The following is a 23,202-nucleotide window of genomic DNA, read 5'->3' as shown; positions in this document are numbered from 1 at the left end:
GCCCATTTTATTTTCCTTCTCAAACTTCCTTCTGCCCGGAAGACAGCGACTGCTGTCATAGACCATGTCTTCCTTATCCAGAAGTGGTGGATATGGTCTCCGACAGGGGTCCGCAGTTCATCTCTCATATTTGGAGAGAGTTTTTCCGGCAGTTAGGGGCCTCCGTTAGTCTGTCATTTGGGTTCCATCCACAGACTAATGGCCAGACAGAGTGGGCCAACCAGGATTTGGAACGGATGCTCTGTTTTCTGGCTCTCAGAATCCTGCCTCCTGGAGTCGCCATCTATCCTGGATAGAGTATGGCCACAATTCTTTGTTGATGACATTTTTGGGTATGTCGCCTTTTCAGTCGTGTCTGGGGTACCAACCTCCTTTTTTGTCTTCCCAGGAGATGGAGGCCACTTTCCCTTCTGCCATGGCACTTGTCAGATGCCACTGCAGAACCCCCTCTTGTTGATTACTTTTATCTGATTACATAACTTTGTTGAAAAATTATTTAGAGGGCTCTCGTTGATTACTGTGGCTTCAAGCCATCAACAAAATGTGCATGCTTGTGCTTCCCTGCACACTCTCACACCATGATACACAGGGCTATGGTGCTGAGGAGGGTTGTTGGGTCCCAGCCCAGGACATTTTGAATCCATCCCTCATCGATGATTTCCACCCTTGTTGTAAGTCGACTCATCAGGGAACGTCTGGAGGAGCTCCTGATGGGGGAGGTAATGTTGTGATTTCTGGTTGTTCTGACGGTGAGGCGTTCTGTTGTGTCGTGCTCCCTGTTTCCCCAATAGTTTCTGTGAGCTGATGAGCTTGTTAATCTGATCAGCTGCACCTGTGCTCCATTTTCTCTTCCCTTTATACAGCTCTCGTGTTTGATGTCTTGTGCCAGATTGTACTGGGACTCTTCCCAGTTACCAGTTTTGGTCTCCTGCCGGTTGGTTCTTGTTGTGTCTGTACCTGTGTGTGTTTGTTCAGCTCCCAGCCTCTTCCTTCTCATCATTGTCATACTTACCCAGTTCCCTGCAGTGATTACGTTGCTCACCTACCTGTCTTGGAGTTCGCGGTTCCTTCGCCCTTGCCATGAGCCATGGCTCACCTCCTCACTCCCGCCACTTGTCACTGACGTTGCCTGGATTGATATTCCCCTCAGCCCCATGCTTCAGCTGCTGGCTGTTCTGCCTTTCTTATTTGGTTTCGTTTTGACTGTTTGACTCTATTACTTACTTGTGTTCATAAAAATGTATTTATGCTGTTGGTCATTGGGTCCAACATGACTGGTCCTGACAATCAGCAAGACATTTCCAAAAACTTTAAAATTAATAAGCAGTTTTACACTTTACTTTAGCATTTTATTAGCTCTTTAGCCTATAGCAAATTAATATTGTCAATGCAACAAAATATAACACATACCAAAGACTATAATGCTGAAACTCTTGTATGCAATATCTTCCTTAATGATCTGTAGTTTATAAAGTCCAGAATCTGTTGTGGTGGTGTTCATGATAGTGAGAGATCCAGTCTTATTGTCCAGCTGTAGCCTACCTCTGAATTTACTGTTATCAAAAAATATAGTCTGCTCATAGATTTCAGCTATTCGAGTCTGTCGAGGTCCAAACATCCACAGTATCTGATCGTCTCTCTGTATTTCAGTAACATCAGTGTGTAGAGTGACAGAATCTCCCTCCATCATTGACACTGAAGTCATTTCTTCAGTCTCTGCAAAAACACAGAACAAACAATACTCTTTTACAAAACTGCACATAATTACTATAGATTAATATTTTCAAACTATTAGATAGTCCAAGTGATTTAATCTGAAGACTGTTGCATGAAGAGAATAGCTGTAGTATAAGAAACATTTAGCACATTTTAATAAAATACTGAAACAATTGAAGCAAAATGTAAAAATACAGGCACAATTTACCACCGATGAGCCATAAAAATGGCAAAAGCCAAAAAAATGAGCGCCCCATGTTCTTCTACAGTGAAATAATACACTCTACACTTTGGTCCACACAATGGATTTGTTCAGACCGAACGCGTTCTTGCTCTGATAAAATGCAGAGAAATGTACAGATGTCTCAAGATACTTTGTTAACAGCTTAACAAAGTGCGTAATGGTCAAAGACGTCAGTCCAGTTTTCACATAGAAAAACAGATGTAGGGCGTGTCAATGGTCCCTTAATCACAAGCTAAGCCTTTTTAGTGAAAGTGAAACAGTATCTTGCCATCATGCATAGCCATTGTGACTGTTAGTCATGAGTTACAAACCCACAGAGAAAATACATTTCTTTTTACTGGTTTTACTATTCTTTTTAATGTAAAAGTCCCCCCATTTGTCAACGAATGCAAATACTTTTGAGACAGCAATTTGCTTTGTGAGAAGCTAATGAATTCAAAATAACCACAAAAGGGTGCATAACTTCTCATTCATTTCAATCACTTTTTAATTACATGAAGTACCCCTTGATCTTTTAAGTAATGTTAATCTTTTTTAATATAATTGCTTGGACATCTTTGCACTTCATTTTTCTTCTTATTTCAATGAACCTTAATTAAAAACCAGTTCTTATAATAGTTCTACATTTTAGTTCATTTAATACATCATTGACATTATTAACCCAGTCCGAGATTGCACTACATATAATAATTGTCGGTCACAGTAGTAAAATTTACATCAAAATGGTAAACAGTGCCTATTTTAACCTTAGCGGTTACCAAAGCACTTTACACTGTAACTCATTCACCCACACCAATGATGGCAGAGCTGCTATGTAAGGCGATAGCCCGCCATTGGGAGCAACTTGGGGTTCAGTGTCTTGCCCAAGGACACTTCAGCATGTGGAGTCATGTGGGCCAGGAATCGAACCACCAACCCTGCGATTAGCCACCTGAGCCACAGCAGCTTTGTTCACACAAAACAGAAATTGCAATATTTTCAAAATGGCGCATTCAAACGGGACTTCTAAATGGGAAATTGCAGGTAATTTTCAGGAAAGGGCTGCATGTGTGAAAGCGACTAATAACGTTGCCAAAAACTATGTCAGCGCAATGTAATTTGGTATGTTGCTGCAATGACTATGGTCAGGTCTGTTCATCACAACATAACTAGCTGGGTCGCCAATGACAAGTTTAATATTTGGAGTTAGGGGTTTGCTCAAATTGTTAACCACATGTATGAGCAGTAATAATGATGCTTGCCTTTGCAAATTACACTACTTACAATAACACACTACAAACTGGAAAACATGTTATGTTTGAATGCATCCTTACGGATAAATGAAAGACTCACAAATAGAACGGAACAGACAGGAACAAAGATCAAGATATCCAGATACAGTAAACAAAGCAAACATGTAATGTAATACAAAAGCCAAATGTATGTGGTGCGATGGGATCATGGGAATATTTGGGATATAGGTTTAAAAGTGAGCTACATTGGATATCTGTAATGGTAGCCAGCTGCCCCTTTAACAATGAAACATAATGCAATTTTAAGAAGTATGTTCAGGTTTTCAAATGTTTCAAAGCCAAAATGTTACTGAAGTGTAGGAATGATCCATTTGTTTTTATTAATATATGCATTTATATTTATATGTTTATTAACTATATATAGGATGAAGGTCATATGGTCATAGCTATTTTTATTTTTTTTGCTATAAATTGAGATTAACAATTTAGTTAATCAATTTAGAATGGCATTGTAAGATACTTATAAACCAAGTCTTTTCTTTTTCATAGATTGTGTCCAGTTCTTCTTCCATCCTGAGGGGGTGACCCCTTCACTGGTTCATGCTCGGACGGGTGCAGCTGCCGTTGCAGTTCTGGTTTTTCACTTCAGATCTAGAGGGTTTTCAGAGAAGACAAGAACTCTCTGGAAGAAGAAAAAAAACTTGGAACACTAGGTGAGGATGTTGTGTAAAACAAAATCACTGCAATGAAATAAAACTGTAGATGATTCACCAGCTTTACTGTAAAAATAGAAAAACATATTGCTAAATATAGATAAAGAAGTAGCATATATATGATAGCATCACATGAGTGAAGTGTTAATATATATGCACTATTTGAAGCTCAAAACACACTAATGTCATGGATAAAATCGTTGCATATTGGCAAAGTCATGAAATTAATTTACCAAAATAACACAAGAAGACTAAACAACAATGTGAGCAGAAACAAGTAAAAGTGAAAGACATTATTTGTGTTTTAATGATGTTTGTAATGTGAGACATGAAAACTGAAAGTGCTCTTCTATCAAACAGGACAGACGAGTAACGACTGCAGAGAGAGACATGAAAACACAATATCCAGTGATATTACTGTGTTGTTTGTGATGTAAAGATCAGACTTGGTCTTTTTCACAATGTGCTTGTGCTCAAACTTTAATGTATATGAACCAACATTATCAACACCGAACTAACATCTAGCTCCTCTTGCTCGTCTCTGCGCTACCCCTGGTCATCTCACCAGGCCGCTCCCTCTGCTGGTCACATTAGGTATTACAGTTGATTCATTACATTTCAACACAATTACAATGACCTTGAGAAACAGTATCATAAGTTTTGAGGTCATGCTAGTGTACTCCTAAACATTGACAACATGTACTATATGATTACGCATTTAAAATCGATCAGTAAAAATATGGACAGATAATATTGATTATTCATACAGCATTCACACATGTGACCAGCCACATAAGTGATAGTCAGACACAATATGATTGTTAAAGTGATTGCGAATTTAATGTATACTATGTCCATTACCCTTCATATGAGCTGACAATCTCTGTATATTCACATCTGAATGAATCTCATTGTCATAAACTGGACCTCTCCCTGGCTCCAAACCTGTCAGGTAAATCAAATAAAAACCCTTGTGCAACTTACACTGAAAATTTTGATTGTATTATTACAACAGAAGAGTTCAGGTGTGACCACAAACAGACAAAACGAAAAATCAAATAAACTTTAGGTTGTTAAATCTCTATACACATTAATAATGTATAATAAGATGTTTATCTTGTGCCTTAACCCAACTGTACAGGTATACACAAAACATTTTCTGTTTGTTGTAAGTGCATTATGGGAACCCAAACTGGTAAAACCACAAACTGTAACTGACTGATCAAGGTTTAACTGTAAAATAATGCAGGAACAGGTTAGACAAAGGATTTCTCTTTCTTTCTTCTGTTTGATGATAAAAACTTCTTCTAATCTGCTTGTTATCTGAAATGTAAATATTTTTTCGAACATGATACAGAAAGATATTTTTGACCTGCTCCTTTATGACTCACATCATAATGCACATATGCTCAGAATTGAACCTAAAAAGGAGAAAAAAATAATTTGGGATTATGTTAATATCAGCTACAGAAAGCAAGGTGGAGATTTGTGTCAATCTCGGTTAACACTTTAACACATGGTGGTCAATAGAGTGGACAGCTATTCAATAGTCATGTTCTTTAACGGGTTTCAATGGTGTAACTGCATATCAGCCACTACACTGGACACTACTGTATCAGCCACTACACTGGACACTACTGTATCATACACTACACTGGACACTACTGTATCAGCCACTACACTGGACACTACTGTATCATCCACTACACTGGACACTACTGTATCAGCCACTACACTGGACACTACTGTATCATACACTACACTGGACACTACTGTATCAGCCACTACACTGAACACTACTGTATCAGCCACTACACTGAACACTACTGTATCAGCCACTACACTGGACACTACTGTATCATCCACTACACTGAACACTACTGTATCAGCCACTGCACTGAACACTACTGTATCATCCACTACACTGGACACTACTGTATCAGCCACTGCACTGAACACTACTGTATCATCCACTACACTGGACACTACTGTATCATCCACTACACTGGACACTACTGTATCAGCCACTGCACTGAACACTACTGTATCATCCACTACACTGGACACTACTGTATCATCCACTACACTGGACACTACTGTATCATCCACTACACTGGACACTACTGTATCATCCACTACACTGGACACTACTGTATCAGCCACTGCACTGAACACTACTGTATCATCCACTACACTGGACACTACTGTATCATCCACTACACTGGACACTACTGTATCATCCACTACACTGAACACTACTGTATCAGCCACTGCACTGAACACTACTGTATCATCCACTACACTGGACACTACTGTATCAGCCACTGCACTGAACACTACTGTATCATCCACTACACTGGACACTACTGTATCAGCCACTACACTGGACACTACTGTATCAGCCACTACACTGGACACTACTGTATCATCCACTACACTGGACACTACTGTATCAGCCACTACACTGGACACTACTGTATCAGCCACTACACTGGACACTACTGTATCAGCCACTGCACTGGACACTACTGTATCATCCACTACACTGGACACTACTGTATCATCCACTACACTGGACACTACTGTATCATACACTACACTGGACACTACTGTATCATCCACTACACTGGACACTACTGTATCATACACTACACTGGACACTACTGTATCAGCCACTACACTGGACACTACTGTATCATCCACTACACTGAACACTACTGTATCATCCACTACACTGAACACTACTGTATCAGCCACTGCACTGGACACTACTGTATCAGCCACTGCACTGAACACTACTGTATCATCCACTACACTGAACACTACTGTATCAGCCACTGCACTGGACGCTACTGTATCAGCCACTGCACTGAACGCTACTGTATCATCCACTACACTGAACGCTACTGTATCAGCCACTGCACTGGACGCTACTGTATCAGCCACTACACTGAACGCTACTGTATCAGCCACTGCACTGGACGCTACTGTATCAGCCACTGCACTGAACGCTACTGTATCATCCACTACACTGAACACTACTGTATCAGCCACTGCAATGGACGCTACTGTATCATCCACTACACTGAACACTACTGTATCAGCCACTGCAATGGACGCTACTGTATCATCCACTACACTGAACACTACTGTATCAGCCACTGCACTGAACGCTACTGTATCATCCACTACACTGAACGCTACTGTATCAGCCACTGCAATGGACGCTACTGTATCAGCCACTACACTGGACGCTACTGTATCAGCCACTACACTGAACGCTACTGTATCAGCCACTGCACTGGACGCTACTGTATCAGCCACTACACTGAACGCTACTGTATCAGCCACTGCACTGAACGCTACTGTATCAGCCACTACACTGGACACTACTGTATCATCCACTACACTGGACACTACTGTATCAGCCACTGCACTGGACACTACTGTATCATCCACTACACTGAACACTACTGTATCAGCCACTGCACTGGACACTACTGTATCATCCACTACACTGAACACTACTGTATCAGCCACTGCACTGGACACTACTGTATCATCCACTGCACTGGACACTACTGTATCATCCACTACACTGGACACTACTGTATCAGCCACTGCACTGGACACTACTGTATCAGCCACTACACTGGACACTACTGTATCAGCCACTGCACTGGACACTACTGTATCAGCCACTACACTGGACACTACTGTATCACTCCACTACACTGGACACTACTGTATCACTCCATAGACTTCTACCCAGTGGCCAGCAGTTGTAACTGCAACTAAAATTCCTTTAAACCAAGATGGCCAATGGACAGCCACAAAAGTTGATCACAGCAGGAATATCTTGCCAATCCTTCTATTGTAGAAGACCATCGCAGGTAAAAGGAAATTCAATAAAATTATATGATGACATAAAGTAACATCTAAGGAATAAATATAATTGTTTTATTCTTCAGGTCAGGATGCTGAGGGAGCTGAAGATGCTGAGGGAGCTGAAGATGCTGAGGGAGATGAAGATGCTGAGGAAGCTGTGCATGTGCTAACTGACTGAACTCAAGGGCAGTACAAAACCAGGAATGTCTGGAAAGTCAAATACAACCAGTTTGAGAGACTTGCCTCCTTTATTTGGAGAGTGGAAAGTGAATGTCCAGGGAAAGAAACCAGTTGATTTATTTATGCATCTTTTCCCCACAGATCTGATAGATGAAATGCACAACACTAATCCACAACACTAACATGTATGCACACCAAAAAAGGAAAAGAAAATCTGGCCATGACAATAGAAGAAATGAAGACTTTTCTAGGAATATATATGGTCATGTCATACCTAGTATAGGCTATACAGTTCCACATTGTTGGTTTTTCCAACCAGTGTTTGTTAAACAGCATTAAACCCAATAAAGTTTCATGATTTTCACATAATACAGTTTTATTCATGAGTCTATTAACGACATATTGCTTCAAGTTGAACGCTCAAATACATGCGAATAACTTCCTGAAAAATGCATGTTAAAATAAAAAATCGTTTTTTTTTTCATAACTGGAGAAGAATACAAACACAAAAGGAAAAATAAATCCTGACTCAGGTTGTAAAATATATTGAGCACAAACTTTCAAAATTATATTTGTTGTCCCCATTAAATATTGAATCCCAATAAAGGAGGGAATTAAATCCTTTTGTAGAGAAACATATGAAAATGTAAGTCCTTATTCAGTATAAATCGTAACATCTGGCACGTTTACACCAGGAAGATGGAGCTCACATGTACATAACACAGTGAGAATGGATTGCATCACTTCAGAAGACCTGGATTAAACCACTGGAGTTGTCTGGATTACCTTTGTGCTGCCTTTATGTCCATTGTGGAGCATGAAAGTTTTGGATCATATTAACTTGCATTGAACTGACAAACACATCTCAGACATTCTTCAAAATATCTTTGTTTTCCATAAAAGAGAGAAAGTCATTTGAGTTTAAGATGACATGACAGTAATTCAATAATGAGTGGATGTTCCTCAATTGATGGTGTTGATATATTCTAATCTAATATACTGTAATGCATGTTTCCAGCATGAAAAGCAAATGTCAGAAGCAAAGAATGAAAATGGGGGCTGGAACATTCCAGTTTTCCCACCTTGGGTCCAAATGTGTGTGAACATGTTCTGACATTAGAGAAAAGTAACTGGTATTAAGAAAGAGTACTGGATTGAAACCAGGGCTTCTTCGATTAACAGAGATTTATTTGGTTAAAAACAGTATAAAGAAGTTCTACTCCACAAAGTCTATTAAAATGTTATTCACTTACATGTCAAAGCAACATCAAACAATAATAAAATAGTCAGTAAATAACGGAAACAATATCGAGGATACAGACACAAAACTTAATATCTCAAATACTTAAAAACGACAAATCTAGACATCCAGTGCAGTTCTTGTGTTGTAAAACTGATTCTGTGACTTGTTAACTATTTGCTTTGAAATACGAAAGTGTAAAGAAACACTGATGCATGTTTTGTAGGCAGATGTGACATGAGGTTAAATACTCAAAGTCTAGACAAGATCTTATCTTAGCTCTGTGTGCAGTTCTTAAGATGTTTATTATGAAGATGGTAATAAGGTGGATCAGATCTGTCTCAAGTCTGGGCAGGACAGGATTGTGAGATATAGAGTTGTTGAAATGTGGCTTTATGTGCTGGAATCCGTCAGTAACTTCCTTTGAAAAGTTTGCTGCAAGTTTGACTTAATGTATGTTGGTAAAATGAATAACACAGAAATCCTGCAAAGTCGAGTTGACGTGGCCTTAGCTTGTCTTAACACTCGAGTATTCGGTGAGATCTGCTCCATTAGTTTCCTGTAAGAAAACAGAAACAATTACAGATGGAGAGAAACAGACAGGAACTGTATTGAAGCTCCAGATACTCTATTCAAAGCTGCAAGCGGCAGAAAAATATTTCAGGAAATAAAAACTGCACCAAAGTGCAAATTAACCACAAAAAGATCCTTAATTAAAGTTTAGTGTCAGATGTTTAGCTCCAATAAAATCTCCATCCGTCCCGCCAACTCAATTGTCAAAATCATGTAAAATTTGAGCTGAAGATCTTTCAGTGGATTCATCATAATTTCTACATCTAGTCTAGGGATGTTGCGATACCAGTATCTGTGCATCCCTAATCTAGTCAATTTAACAAATGCAGTATATGGTCAAGTACGTGGACACCCAAACACCCCTAATGTGCTTGAGCATTTCATTTGAAAATAATTACACTACTAGGAAGTTTGTCCCCCAAACAGCTTCCACTCATCTGTTTTTCTCTAGATGTTGAACCCATCAGCTGAGACTTTAGTAAAGTTTAGCACAGATATTGTGTAATGGTGTCTGACTTTGGCCATGTAGTGATGTAATCTGCATGCGCAAACATGCATGATCATGTCAGTAGATGCACACTATGCAAAGAAAAGGGCACGTAGCATTTCAGACATACAGTAAAGCAGCAGACAGAACAGAAAGATTTCCAACCTGGTCTCATATAATGAACGTTACTCTATATACATTTCTGCACACTGACTTATATGTGCCGCTTTACGTGTCGCAGCAGTTTCCTGGTGAAATGAACACTAGAGGCGCTACAACTGTGTGGTTTAATCACGGTGACACAAATCAGTTGTCTTCTAGTTGTCTCTGTATTAATCTGTGATAGGAAAAAGTAGTTTAACATTAAAAAGTTTCACACTTCAGTTTTAAAGAGCAAAAATAAAGAGCAGTGATTGAGGTTTGAGAGTAGTTTGAGTCTTTAAGTTATTGTCTGCACATTTCCACTGTAAGACCTAAAGCACTGATCCAATATTTATCCTGCTGGTATCCATTGACAACAGACAACAGACTGTGTTTAATTTAATCCCACACACAACAGATATTTTAACCATGACTGGCATTTAAACTTGTATAACCGGATTCCCATGTGAGCTCGTCACGGACATGCAAATACGAGTGTCCGAATGAAGGTGCCTCTTGGTCAAACACGGAGCGGATACCAAATTGAGTCGGTACTCATACTACTGATTCGAAGACGGGAATTGTTACTTTTATTTTATTTTTGTCTTGATACCACAGTACGTTTACTTTTGACATCCGTAAATGCTCGTGAAAATCTCCATTGCTCTACTTTGCATGTTCATGAGTGAAAAGTGAAACAAAAACAATACTTTTGCTTTTCACTCAAGATTTTCACTGTAAAACAACTTAAAATTCGGCTTTTTCTTCACTAAAAACATATCGTATATCTTCAGAAGACTTGGAATATGACGCACAAGCTGCATGGATTACTTTTATGACACTTTTGGATCCTTGAAGGGAAGCTTCATCAACTATCATTGAATTGAAACCAGGAAGCAGAATTCCTTTATTATTCCTACTTTAGTGTTTCACAAAAGAAGAAAGTGGAGGACAAGCTGGAGCAACATGAGGGTGAGCTCATTTTTGGGTGGACTTTATCCCTTTAGTTTATTTCTATATTTCTTTTCTTCACCACTAATACACTAAACTCATTTGTTTAAAAGTCAGAAGCAATAATTACACAGAATATTTGCTCAGGCTGTCGTCGGAAACAAGCAAGAATAAATAGATACTAATGTTAAATATCCAATTGACCTTTATCACATTTCCGTGTTCACAAAACGTAATCTTCGAGATGTAGCATTAATCAACAGGAGTGTGGAATTATTATGGTCTATTTATGTACAATTCATCTCAAATACTAAATCTCAAGAGATGATTCACCTTCACTCTACATTACTCAGAATGATGAAACATTATGATGCCTTCTATATGATTGATATTGTACATTTATTGATAGATGTTATTTTAATGGGGTGTATCTATAGGATTATGCAGCACTTCACAGAGTAAAACTATGTTTATTTTAGAAAATATGTACAAACAAGAGTACATATAGCACATTAAAGAGCATTAGAAGGGGTTTATATCACAAAATATGAGCTAAAGTATGATTGAATTGCTTTCATGTCTTAACTTTTCTAAATAATCTCCAGGTTTGATATAAGATCAGTTCAGATGAAGGAATATTTCCATCTCAAGAGTCCGATTACAGAAACAAACGAGTTAAATAACTTTAAACATGAGTAATATTCTCATGTGATGATTCAGGAAGTGTTTACTGATGACAAGATCTGCACAGTAAAATGAATTCAAGTCATAAAGTTTGAATGTAATGAATGTGTCAATAATAGAGATGATAAAGTGTCTCCAGCGACATTAATAGTAAAATAAATGGGAGATTAACACGATGCAATAGTGAAAACAACGTTACAAGCACAATTGGGTTTAAACACGTTGAGTTCATTAAAATAAAAGATGACACATAATAAAGTGCTGCTGTGTCAAGATAAACTGTTTAAACTGTTGAAGTTTATTGTCAAGCACATCTCAGTTAGTTTAATTGATCAACACTGATCGGCCATTGACAGAAGGACGTTTGATTGTGCTACTGTTCAGAGATGGACGTGATGACGCGGTCTGTGATAAAGGTCGACTCTTTCAAAAAGAGAATTATTTTCCTGATGCATGAATGATGGAAGCACACACTGAATGCATCAATACAAGCAGACACACAAATATTATTTCTCTACTGATGCTGAACTTTAAACAGCCAGACAGACAGACAGAAAGACAGACACTGTGCACACAGCAAACCGGTTTCTTACCGTATTGTGAACATATTGTGCACAAAGGTTTGGTTGAGCATAATGTATCTCATTTTCATGAGATTGGACTGTTTGAAAAATAAGTTTATATAATATAAGTTAACTATAAAAATCATTGATGAGATTTGATATTATATTATGGCAGTTTTTGTAAAACAATAAAAGGTTCATTTGGTTGTAATAATACTTGCCCTCTTGACTTGCTTGTTTACGATCTCTGATGTGGCAGTAAATCACTCCAGAAACTGCAATTATCACCAGTGCCACAACTCCAGCAACTATCAGTGACATGAGATATGAACGTGTCTGTTCTGTAATGGACAAACAGAAAACAGTCATTAGTGCAAATGAGTCCAGCCAAGATACTATGAAACATCAGCAGATCAGAGAGAGAAAATATGAACAAACTAACATTTTAAAAACATTTCACCACTGAAGTCATAATTGTGAAACTCAGATCTGCCTTTGCTCAGAGAGTGTTTGATCTAATAGTCAAACAAGACACAGTGCAGGAAGATTCCCAAAAAACTACTAAAACTGTGTTCTTGAGCTCTTTTTGAAAATATATTTGACACAGTTCTAAATCAAATGAAGAGTTACAGCTCATTAAGATAAACCTGCACAATGTTCCTGATATCCTGCAGTATTAATAATCAATACAGACCAAGAGACTCTAAAATCACCACTGACACACCTGAACACATCTGACAGACTTCAGTAATGTCGAGCTGTTTAGTCTGGTTTCTGATGGGATTGTTGATCACACAGCTGTAGGTGTTGTTCTCCTGATATTCCACCTCCAGAGGTAGAGAGAGACTTCTGTTGAGATCAGACACACTGATGGAGGACATTAAACTGTTTCCTTTGTACCAGGAGAGAGTCACATGTGTCACAGTCACCACTGAACATTGAAAGACACATTTTGGGCTCGATGATCTTCCTGATGATGATGATGATGATGAACAGATTGAAGAGTTATTGATAATGACAGGAACAGGCAGAGGAGCTGGAAAGAATGAGAAAAAAGTTCAAAATTTCATTTTGGGATGAACTATCCCTTTAATATCTCTATTAGTAAATAAACTTCTAGTGACTAGTCAGTGGTGGTTTTGTATTTTACACTGTGACCTGCAGGGGGAGCAATAGCAGTTCAGTGATCAGAAAGAAAACGTCTTGGTTACTAATGTAACCTCCATTCCCTGATGGAGGGAACGAAATGTTGTGTTGATGTAGTGACACTAGGGGTCACTCCTGGGAGGCCCAGACATCTCTGATCTTTGAGAAAAGGCCAATGAAAATTGGTGAGTGGAATTTGCATGCCACTCCCCTGGACATACGGGTATATAAGGAGCTAGAAATGCAACCCACATTCAGGTTTCGCACTGAGGAGCCAAGACAAGGCCATTTCAGTGGGTAGTTCAGTGTTGTGGCAGGAGGGACACAACATCTCACTCCCTCCATCAGGGAACGGAGGTTAAGTTAGTAACCAAGACTTTCTCTTTCTGTTACTCACTTGACGTTGTGTTGATGTAGTGACACTAGGGGTCCCTATGAAATACGCCACAACAACTGAATTGTGTTACAATGACTGATGGTGCAAGACGGGCAGAACTCTTGTAGCCTGCGCACCAGGCCAACACGCAACTACCCCCAATGCAATTGTAGACATCAAACGGTCCACTGCACCCCGGGGACAAGCCGACTGCTCAAAAAATAAGAACAGGCTGACCCAGCCGCAGCCTCTTCTCTTTTTTTCTACCCAAAAGGAAAGAAATAGTTCAGCTGGGGGCCATATAAGGTCCACATCAGGGGTGTCCCTCTAAAGAGGAGGACACATCAGAGACCACACCCCCAGAGAGGGGGGGCTTTAAAGTGGGAATAAGACGCATGGTCTAACAGAGTTCAGTCGGAAGCACATCATGTGGAAGGGGCCCATGGTACATCCTACCCGAAGGGGGACTTACTATAAACATGGTGACAAAGAGGCCTCTGCCCAAGGAAGATGCAGTTTACCAACGGGGAAACTGTTTTGCAGAAAAATACATCACACAGGGTTATCAACGGGATAACCAACGCATGTGGAGCACCTACCCCAGTACAGAGCCTAACTGAAACACGTACTAGGCTGGTGGCGAGTTTCTCCAAAAACTCACCAGCCACTGGGCTGAGGAGGAAGGACATCCAGTGTCCACACTCTTGTCAACACGACTGGGAGAGGGAGCGCACGTCTTCGATTCAATGGAGGGGAAATGCGCAATATGCAAGCAGTACACCCGGCCAGCTGTCCCGAAACGTACCTGTTTGAACTTGACAATGCACGGGATGAAACCGGCTCAACCCGGAGGTTGTAGAACCTTGCAAAGGTGATAGGTGTTACCCAGCCTGCTCCTCTGCAGATATCTGCTAAAGAGGCGCCGTAGGTCAGATCCCAGGTGGAATGGGCGAGCAGCCCAGCAGGGGGCGGCACGTCTTGGGTATGGTATGCCATAGCGATGCCGTCAATGAACCAGTGGGCGATCCTCTGTTTGGAGACAGTGCTTCCTTTTCGCTGTCCACCAAAGCAGACAAAGAGCTGCTCAGTGCTTCTAAAGCTCTTCATGCAGTCTAAGTAGATGCGCAAAGCACGCACCGGACACAGCAACGCCAAGGCTAGGTCTGCCTCCTCCTCACCACCTGATACCTTAGCCCGTAGCCCGGTCGGAGTCTCAAGATGACGTGAGATTAACCCGGACTGAACTCCAGGCATGGTTCGCTGACAGAGAAGGATGGGTCAGAGAACCAAGTCCGGTTGATTCCAATAAGGAGCCACTAGGACGACCTGGTCCTCATCCTCCCTGACTTTCCACAACGTCTGTGCAAGTAGGCTCATTGGGGGAAATGCATTTTTGCACAGCCCCAGGGGCCAGCGCTTCTGTGCCGAGCGTAGCCTCGGTCAGAGAGCACCAGAGCGGGCAGTGGGAGCATTACCGGAAAGCGAACAGGTCTACCTGCGCTTGACTGCATCAACTCCAAATTATTTCGACCACATGAGGGTGGAGTCTCCACTCTCCTCTGAGCGTGACCGCCACAACACCGCGTACGCTGTGCTGTTGAGGTGGCCCAGGATTTGAGTGGCTCGCAACGACTCGAATTTCTGCAGACTCCAGAGGAGGAGACGTGGGCAAGTTGCGACATTTGACGAGCGCGTAGGCCATCTTGGCGGTTGATGTATGCAATCGTCGCTGTGTTGTCCGTCCGGACCAACACATGCTGGACCAACACATGCTTGCCACGAATCAACGGGAATAGCCTCCGCAGGGCAAGTAATACCGGTAGCAACTCGAGGCAGTTGATGTGCCAACACAGTCACGGGCCAGTCCAAGGACCGTTGGCTGCGTGCCTGTTGAACACAGCGCCCCAGCCACCCTTGGAGGCGTCCTTCCGTGAACCCGCCATGAGATGGGCCGGTGGTCTCATCCCAGAACTCGACCGGGGCATATGAGCGTGCTGGGGAATGGATGGTCCGTGAGGGGTTTCACTAACCGACTCTGCCTCATACCCGTAGGTAGATGGACCGAGCCGAGAAGCCGCTGGGGTAACTTTCCCTAAGGAAAAGCCTAAGGCCACAACCTCAACGTAGCCATGGTCATACTCTCACAATGAGGGCATGAACCATCCACGAACACCATCTCCACGCGGGTGGAGACAACACGTGAGACAGTGATCATGGCCGTCAGAAGCGGAGAGAGCAACCGCAACCAGGAACAATACACAAACGAATAGGCATCTTGAAAAAGACACTTCTGTAGTGCCACTCTTTTAGTAGAAAATATTTCTCTCTTAGAGAAAATATACTTTTTTTTGCTGCTGAAGCGCCCAGGGGTGTTTCTCTGCACAACACCAGTGCGAGAGGGAGAGAACCGCAGCAATGCACCGTAGATACCAACAGCTCGTTAGAGCGAGAGATGAATGGATCGGCAGAGTAGATCAGCTCTGTGAAATACAACCGCTTGGCTCCAAAGAAAAACCTGAATCTGGCTTGCATTTCCGTCTCCTTATGTACCCGTATGTCCAGGGGAGTGGCATGCAAATTTCACTCGCCAATTTTCACTGGCCTTTTCTCAAAGATCAGAGATGTCTGGGGCTCCCAGGAGCGACCCTTAGTGTCACTAAATCGACAAAATGTCAAGTGAATGACAGAAGGAGAACCTCATTTGCTTGGCTCACCATGACCGTATTGTCTATATTATCTAACTCTGCAGTGTATATATTCTCAGTTATGAAAGTCTTGGTTCATCCTAGTTTATTCCAATATAGCAGTGCTTCTCAATCTTTTTTCAATAATGTACCCCCTATCAAATCTTTTCTCAGCCAAGTACCCCCTGACCGGCCCCAATAATTTTAGATAGAAAAAAAAGCTACGATATAGTGATGTGCCATCATTATGAGATTTATTAAACATTGTAAATTAAAAACATTTGCAATAATAAACATTGTATACAGTGTGCATATATATATATATATATATATATATATATATATATATATATATATATATATATATATATATATATATATATATAAATGATGTGTATAACATTTTAGCTCAAAAACACTTGTAATAATAAACAACAAACTAAGTTGCACTTATAATTTAGTGCTTAAATGTGCTTGTGCTTCACTGAGGATCTTGGTCATCCTCGGGGCAGGGAGGACACAGCAGTGATCAGACTTTTTTCCAGGCCCAGTCTGTTTCTCTGCTTTGTTTTGATCACAGTCATTGCAGAAAATGAGGCCTCACACAAATATGTGGATCCAAAGGGCAGTAGCTGCTGCAAAGCTTTTTCTCCCAGCTCAGGGTGCTCCTTTTTTACACACACACAAAACTGCGTTAGAGTGGAGTTTTCATATTTCATCCGTAGGCCATAGTCAGATGACACATCCAAGAGTTTTTCCTGGTGACAGAGAGGGAGCTTGTTTCTGCTTTCTTCTGACAAAAGAAATGGGTTTCTCACCCAACTGAGCTGTGTAGATTTCCCCTCCATGTCAGGAAAGTATGAGTTAAAACTCACAATCAGGTTGGCCAAATGTTCTTCTATGATGGACTTCACTGGTGCTCTCTCCACATCTTCCCTGGAGAGGAAAGCATCCACCTGAGAAAAGCAGGTGAGATCCCCCTGTACACATGCCCATTTCCACAACTCTGCTTTCTTCAGAAAACCACCCACCTTGTCATACAGGTTCAGAATGTGGGTGTCCTTGCCCTGCAGACACACATTCAGCTCATTTAATTTGCTGAATATATCTGCCAGATAGCACAGCTTTGCAAGCCAATCTTTATCTTCAAACAGGGTGGCATATGGAGATCTTTGCTCTGACAAAAAGGTGTGCACCTCCGCCCGTAGTTCCAACAGCCTGTTCAGTATCCTCCCTAGAGATAGCCTGCGCACTTCTGTGTGTAGCAGCAGTTGTGTGTGTTCAGCTCCCATGTCCTCACAAAGGCGGTGAAACAGTCGTGCATTGAGTGGCCGTGACTTAAAGTTAATCACTTTAATGATGTCATTCAAAACGTCATGCAACACAGGACTTATATTTTTGGATGCCAGTGCTTCCCTGTGAATGACACAGTGATTCCACTGCACTTCAGGATGTTTATTTCTAATACGCGCCATGAGCCCTTTAACACGCCCAGTGATTGACGCAGCTCCGTCAGTGCAGACACTCTTGCAGTTTCTCCTGTCCAGCTCGTTTTCAATGAAGAAATTATCCACAACATTAAAAAGGTCCTCTCCTGTTGTTTTCCCCTCTAAGCTCTTGCAGAAAAGTACATTTTCATAAATGTCGTCGACATCCACATACCTCACAAAAGCAATGAGCTGTGCCTTGCCACTGACATCGGTCGACTCATCAAGCTGTAGTGAAAATGCTTAGCCAAGTTTTCCCACAACTTGTTCAACAATATCCGCTCCCATTCTTTCTATTCTACGGAAACGGTGTCATTAGACAAAGGCACCGCTTTTAATTTATCCGTGGCATTTTTGTCCAGCATTGTCTCAACTAATACAACAGCTGCTGGGAGTAACAGGTCCTCAGCGATCGTGGAACGGCTTTTTTGCTTTGGCCACGAGCAGTGACACCGCATATGACGCTCTGTAGTGCTTTGGCTGATGTTGTGGAGACTTTTCGCATTGTTTCCTGCGATGATCTAAACTCAGCAAGTTTTCTCTTGAAAAATTCTGGTGGCTTTCCAACATGACACTGATGTTTGGTGCTGAGATGTCTCTGGAGGTGCTCGGTTTCATCGAAGCTGTTAGCTAGTTTCTCCCCACATAAAAAACACAATGCCTGGGGAGGGTTGCCGTAAATCCCATCAAAACATACCCCTCCTGAAATTGATGGTATTTTGTTGGCTCCACTTTGGCTTTCTTTTTTTCTTCATCCTCCACTGTAGTATTACTACGCTTTTAACCAAGATTTCATTTAAATGTCTGTTTGTTTTATAGTAAAGCAACTGGCTTCCCTGCCGCATGATTCAAATTCTTCTTCTCTGATTTAACGTTAGGTAGTTTACAATCACATTTAAAATATAAACATTTTATTTAAAAATGTGGTTTGCATAAACATTTTATTAAACTTCTTTTCGTATGATATTTTTAGAAATCATGGATGATTTTGTATATCTTTTAAATTAATTTAAGAATTTAAATTATTTTTTTTTATATATTAATCTCACGTACCCCCATTTGAGAATCACTGCAATATAGGACTCCACTAATGAGGATCTTTCTTGTCTGCTGCTTTTAACCTACATTGCGTCTCTTTCTCATGTTCCCCACACAACATCGTCCTGGCGGGGAATTCAGTTAAGAGTGATGCCATTACATTAGGCTACTCTCAGATAATTCATTCATATTTAGCATTATATATATAATGACATATCGCTCCATGAATTGACTTATTAGCTCATTAATGAACTGAAGAGAGTGTCCGATTAATGAGACAACTCAACTGTGCAGGACTGAGAAACTCTTTTGTTATATTTATCCATTTCTGTTCAAGAATTGAAATCAGTGAACACAAATGACACGTGACGGGTTGAACTCACCGTATACAGTAACATTGAATCTCTTGTATGAGTTTCCTCTGTTACTGATGATCTGTAGTTTATAAAGTCCAGAGTGTTTGATTCTGATGTTTCTGATGATGAGAGATCCAGTCTGATCATCCAACTGCAGTTTGTCTTTGAATCTTCCATCATCACCATCATATATAAAGCTCGAGTTGAACCGTTTAATAATTTCAGCTATTCGAGTCTCTTGAGGTCCAAACATCCACAGTATCTGATCATTTCTCTGTATTTCAGTAAGATCAGTGTGTAGAGTGACAGAATCTCCCTCCATCACCGACACTGACTTCAATCCATCCGTATCAACACCAAACACACCTGAAGAACAAAGAGAAACATTTAAAAACTTATTTTAGAAAATAAACAATCAAACAAATCTTGTCAATGACTAAAACTACATCTTAAAATATCTGGGGTTATTTTGTACCCAAATGCAGTTTTGAGTCTGTTGGGACATTTTCACTGACAGTAGAAACAAAACACCCCAATAAACACCTGCAACCGTCCGGCTGATTTATCTGTCCAAAACTGAGTTAAACTGGATCATTTTTAAGAGTAATTTTGTCTTCTGTCCCAAGAGAACATTCTTGAGGAGCATGATTGAAATTAATGTTCAGATTGAATCTGTATCTTTCATTCATTACATATCCATTATAAAAACAAACAAACAAACAAACAAATGAAAAAGCAACTTGTCTGTTTTTAGCAGTTATCTGGGGAATTATTTACTAAAACAAAGTGTTTTTTCTTTTAAAAGAATGCATCATGCATTAGGAATATCATCAATATCAACTTTTTCAGTCAACGATTATTTCTCTCTGATCTGTATGAAGTGAAAGTTCACGTAAAACAACAGATTAACTAGAATGATGATCTCAGTTTAGTCCGCTGCATTAAAAATACCTTAATTACATTAATAACAGTTTTCATCTGTGGAACACAAATGTAGATTATTTAATGAAGATATGTCTGTTTGTCCATACAATGCAAGTGAATGGTGACCAAACTTTCAAACTCCAAAAATAATCATAAAAGTAATCTGTACATCTCCCGTGATGTAATCCACGTGTTCTGAAGTGATCTAATCGATTTTAGTCGAGAACAAACCAAATTATAACTTCTTTTCCACTGAACCTCTTGTCATTGCAGTCTCTACACACCTTGATTTAACTTTCTCTTGACACGCACCGAGCGCTCGATGAGTAACTGCAGTCGAGCTGGAGATCATGACTGCTGATGTAATGATTTATAGTGAACAAGTGGTTCTCATCCAAAACCGGATTAAACCAGTGGAGTCATATGGATTACTCTTATGCTGCCTTTATGTGCTTTTTGGTGTAAAAGTTTGGTCATTATTCACACAGACATCATATATACTTTAAAATATTTTTGTTTGTGTTCCGCAGAAGAAAGACATGCGAGTTTGCAACGGCTTAAAGGCGATTATGAGAGAATTGTCATTTTTGGGCAAACTATTCTATTAATATAATTTAGCCACTATCAAAGAAAGAAAATGGTCAGAAAGAGTCTTCAGTTTTTACTTGAAGGAGATTTTATATGAATTAATTGTTAAAGTCTATTAACTGTGGTTAAGCCATGGTCATTTTTATTAAGAGATATTCTTGTTTGCTTGTATTAAATTACATTCTGATATAAAAAGTCACAGATGATGTAGACGTTTGATAACAGATGCTTAGTTTTTAGATTTTAAAGGGGTCATGACATGATGAATCAAATTGTCCTTGATCTTTTAAAATATAAAAGTTTATTGCACTTTAAAAACATCCTGTAAGTTTCAGAACTCAAAACTTCCTCTTCACAGCAAAAACAGCGTTTGTTGAAATCAAGCTGCCAAAATGGCTTGTTCTTTATTTCCTCCAAATTGTGATGTCACTATGGTCGGCATTTGCATCTAACCGCCTCAACAACAACATAGCAATGCCTACTTTACCTTTTAATAAAACTGTATTTAATAAAACTATTCATGAGCATATTTCCAGAACGTTTAGTTTGTTTGTCATAAAAGAAACATACATTTCGCCCCAGACTTGTTCAAGTCCTCGGTACACGTGTGCTCACAGAATCAGCCGCTCCTCTGTAATCCTCAGCAAACTTAAACAGTTATCTGGACTGGCTCATTCGGTTCTTTGAGTCGGACATGACTGCAAATCTGACTTTCGTTTCTTCCTGTAGTTTTGATTTGTTCATTTCAAATGGATTCTTTGGTTCAATAATTGGTCTAATAACTCGTAAGAGCCGACTAGTCTGTAGAGTCCAACTCGTTCAAATCAAACTCAGTCTCAGGATTCAGTATTTTAGTCGTCTGCGTTTACCGTCGTTTTAGTATGTTGTTGCTGATACATAAGATAAAGAAATTCAGATTTCTTAAAAATGTCCATCACAGTTAGCTACAAAATAAAGTATCATTAAAAACAAACACCGATAGAAAACGAATATATTATTAATAATGTGTATTAATAACATCAACGAGTAAAAATGCCTCCTTAATTCTCGAGACCCATTTAGCAAAGATTTTTGTACTAACAGATTTCAAACATGTGTAGGATTATAAATGTTTTATACACTACTGCCATTAATGTCTCAACACACAGCAAGTCCTCAGTAATCCTCTACAAAATTCGACAGTTAGTGGGACCGGCCCATTCAGTTCTTTTTGAGTCAGACACTTTCAATTCAGTGTGTAGGTTTGAGTCGTACATTTCAAACAGGTTCTTTGGTTCAATCCAGTATATTAACTCATAAGAGTCACCTAACCTGTATGAGTCCAACTCGTTCATTTCTAACTCTGTCTCAGGATTCAGTCTTCAGTCATCTGCATTTAGTTTCATTTTAATATGTTGTTGCTGATACACAAGTAAACCGTAAGTTAATGAAATTCAGATTCTTTTAAATATCCATCACAGTTAGCTACACAAGTTACTACTGCAACTAACTTCAACACACAGCAAGTCCTCGTCACTCCTCTACAAACTTCGACAGTTCATGGGACCGGCTCATTCGGTTCTTTTTGAGTCGGACAGTTTGACGTGCTGTGTTGCCAGAACAAGTCATTCAGATGTGCATCTTGCGTCATCAACCTGGAAACTACATTTCGATTCAGTTCGATTCTGTGAACCGACTCGACAAGTCACTTGCTGAGAATCATCTCAAAAGATCAAAATCACAACAGTGGACGTTTACTGTCAAGTCTTAAAGAAGCATCAAAATTGAGCATTTCTGACAGAGGGTCAAAATTAGGGTGGGAGATTACGTATATATTACGTATATGTTTTACGTATATATTAATGTTTTTTTGTGCAAACAAAAACCTTGTAATATTAATTTTATTAATATAATGAGTGAACCTCATAATTTTATAAAGGCATGTCATGACCCCTTTAATGTAGAGAAAAACACTGACAGTAACAGATATTAACAAACTGAATGTCACACAC

The 23,202-nt window shown here is 39.9% G+C and overlaps 1 protein-coding gene across 2 annotated transcripts in view; it reads right to left on the bottom strand.

Moving 5' to 3' along the window:
- Positions 1-8,044: 8,044 nt before the first annotated feature.
- The window catches only part of LOC127639581 (hepatocyte cell adhesion molecule-like), a 30,397-nt gene continuing 15,239 nt past the window's right edge, over positions 8,045-23,202 (bottom strand). Inside the window, exons 2-6 of one of the 2 annotated variants that reach the window (XM_052121665.1) lie at positions 19,727-20,065; positions 13,337-13,648; positions 12,834-12,953; positions 12,643-12,710; positions 8,048-9,772 (exon numbers count right to left, since the gene is read on the bottom strand). In XM_052121665.1, coding sequence (XP_051977625.1) covers positions 9,722-9,772; positions 12,643-12,710; positions 12,834-12,953; positions 13,337-13,648; positions 19,727-20,065 — 890 coding nt within the window. In that variant the 3' untranslated portion in view covers positions 8,048-9,721. Of the gene's footprint in view, positions 9,773-12,642; positions 12,711-12,833; positions 12,954-13,336; positions 13,649-19,726; positions 20,066-23,202 lie in introns of both variants that reach the window. The other variant, XM_052121666.1, reaches the window with a different exon arrangement.

This window comes from Xyrauchen texanus, chromosome 48 (assembly GCF_025860055.1).
Source record: "Xyrauchen texanus isolate HMW12.3.18 chromosome 48, RBS_HiC_50CHRs, whole genome shotgun sequence".
In the NCBI taxonomy this organism is placed as follows: domain Eukaryota; kingdom Metazoa; phylum Chordata; class Actinopteri; order Cypriniformes; family Catostomidae; genus Xyrauchen; species Xyrauchen texanus.
The sequence above is the reverse complement of the archived record's forward strand: the minus strand, read 5'-3'. Positions and strand labels throughout refer to the sequence as shown.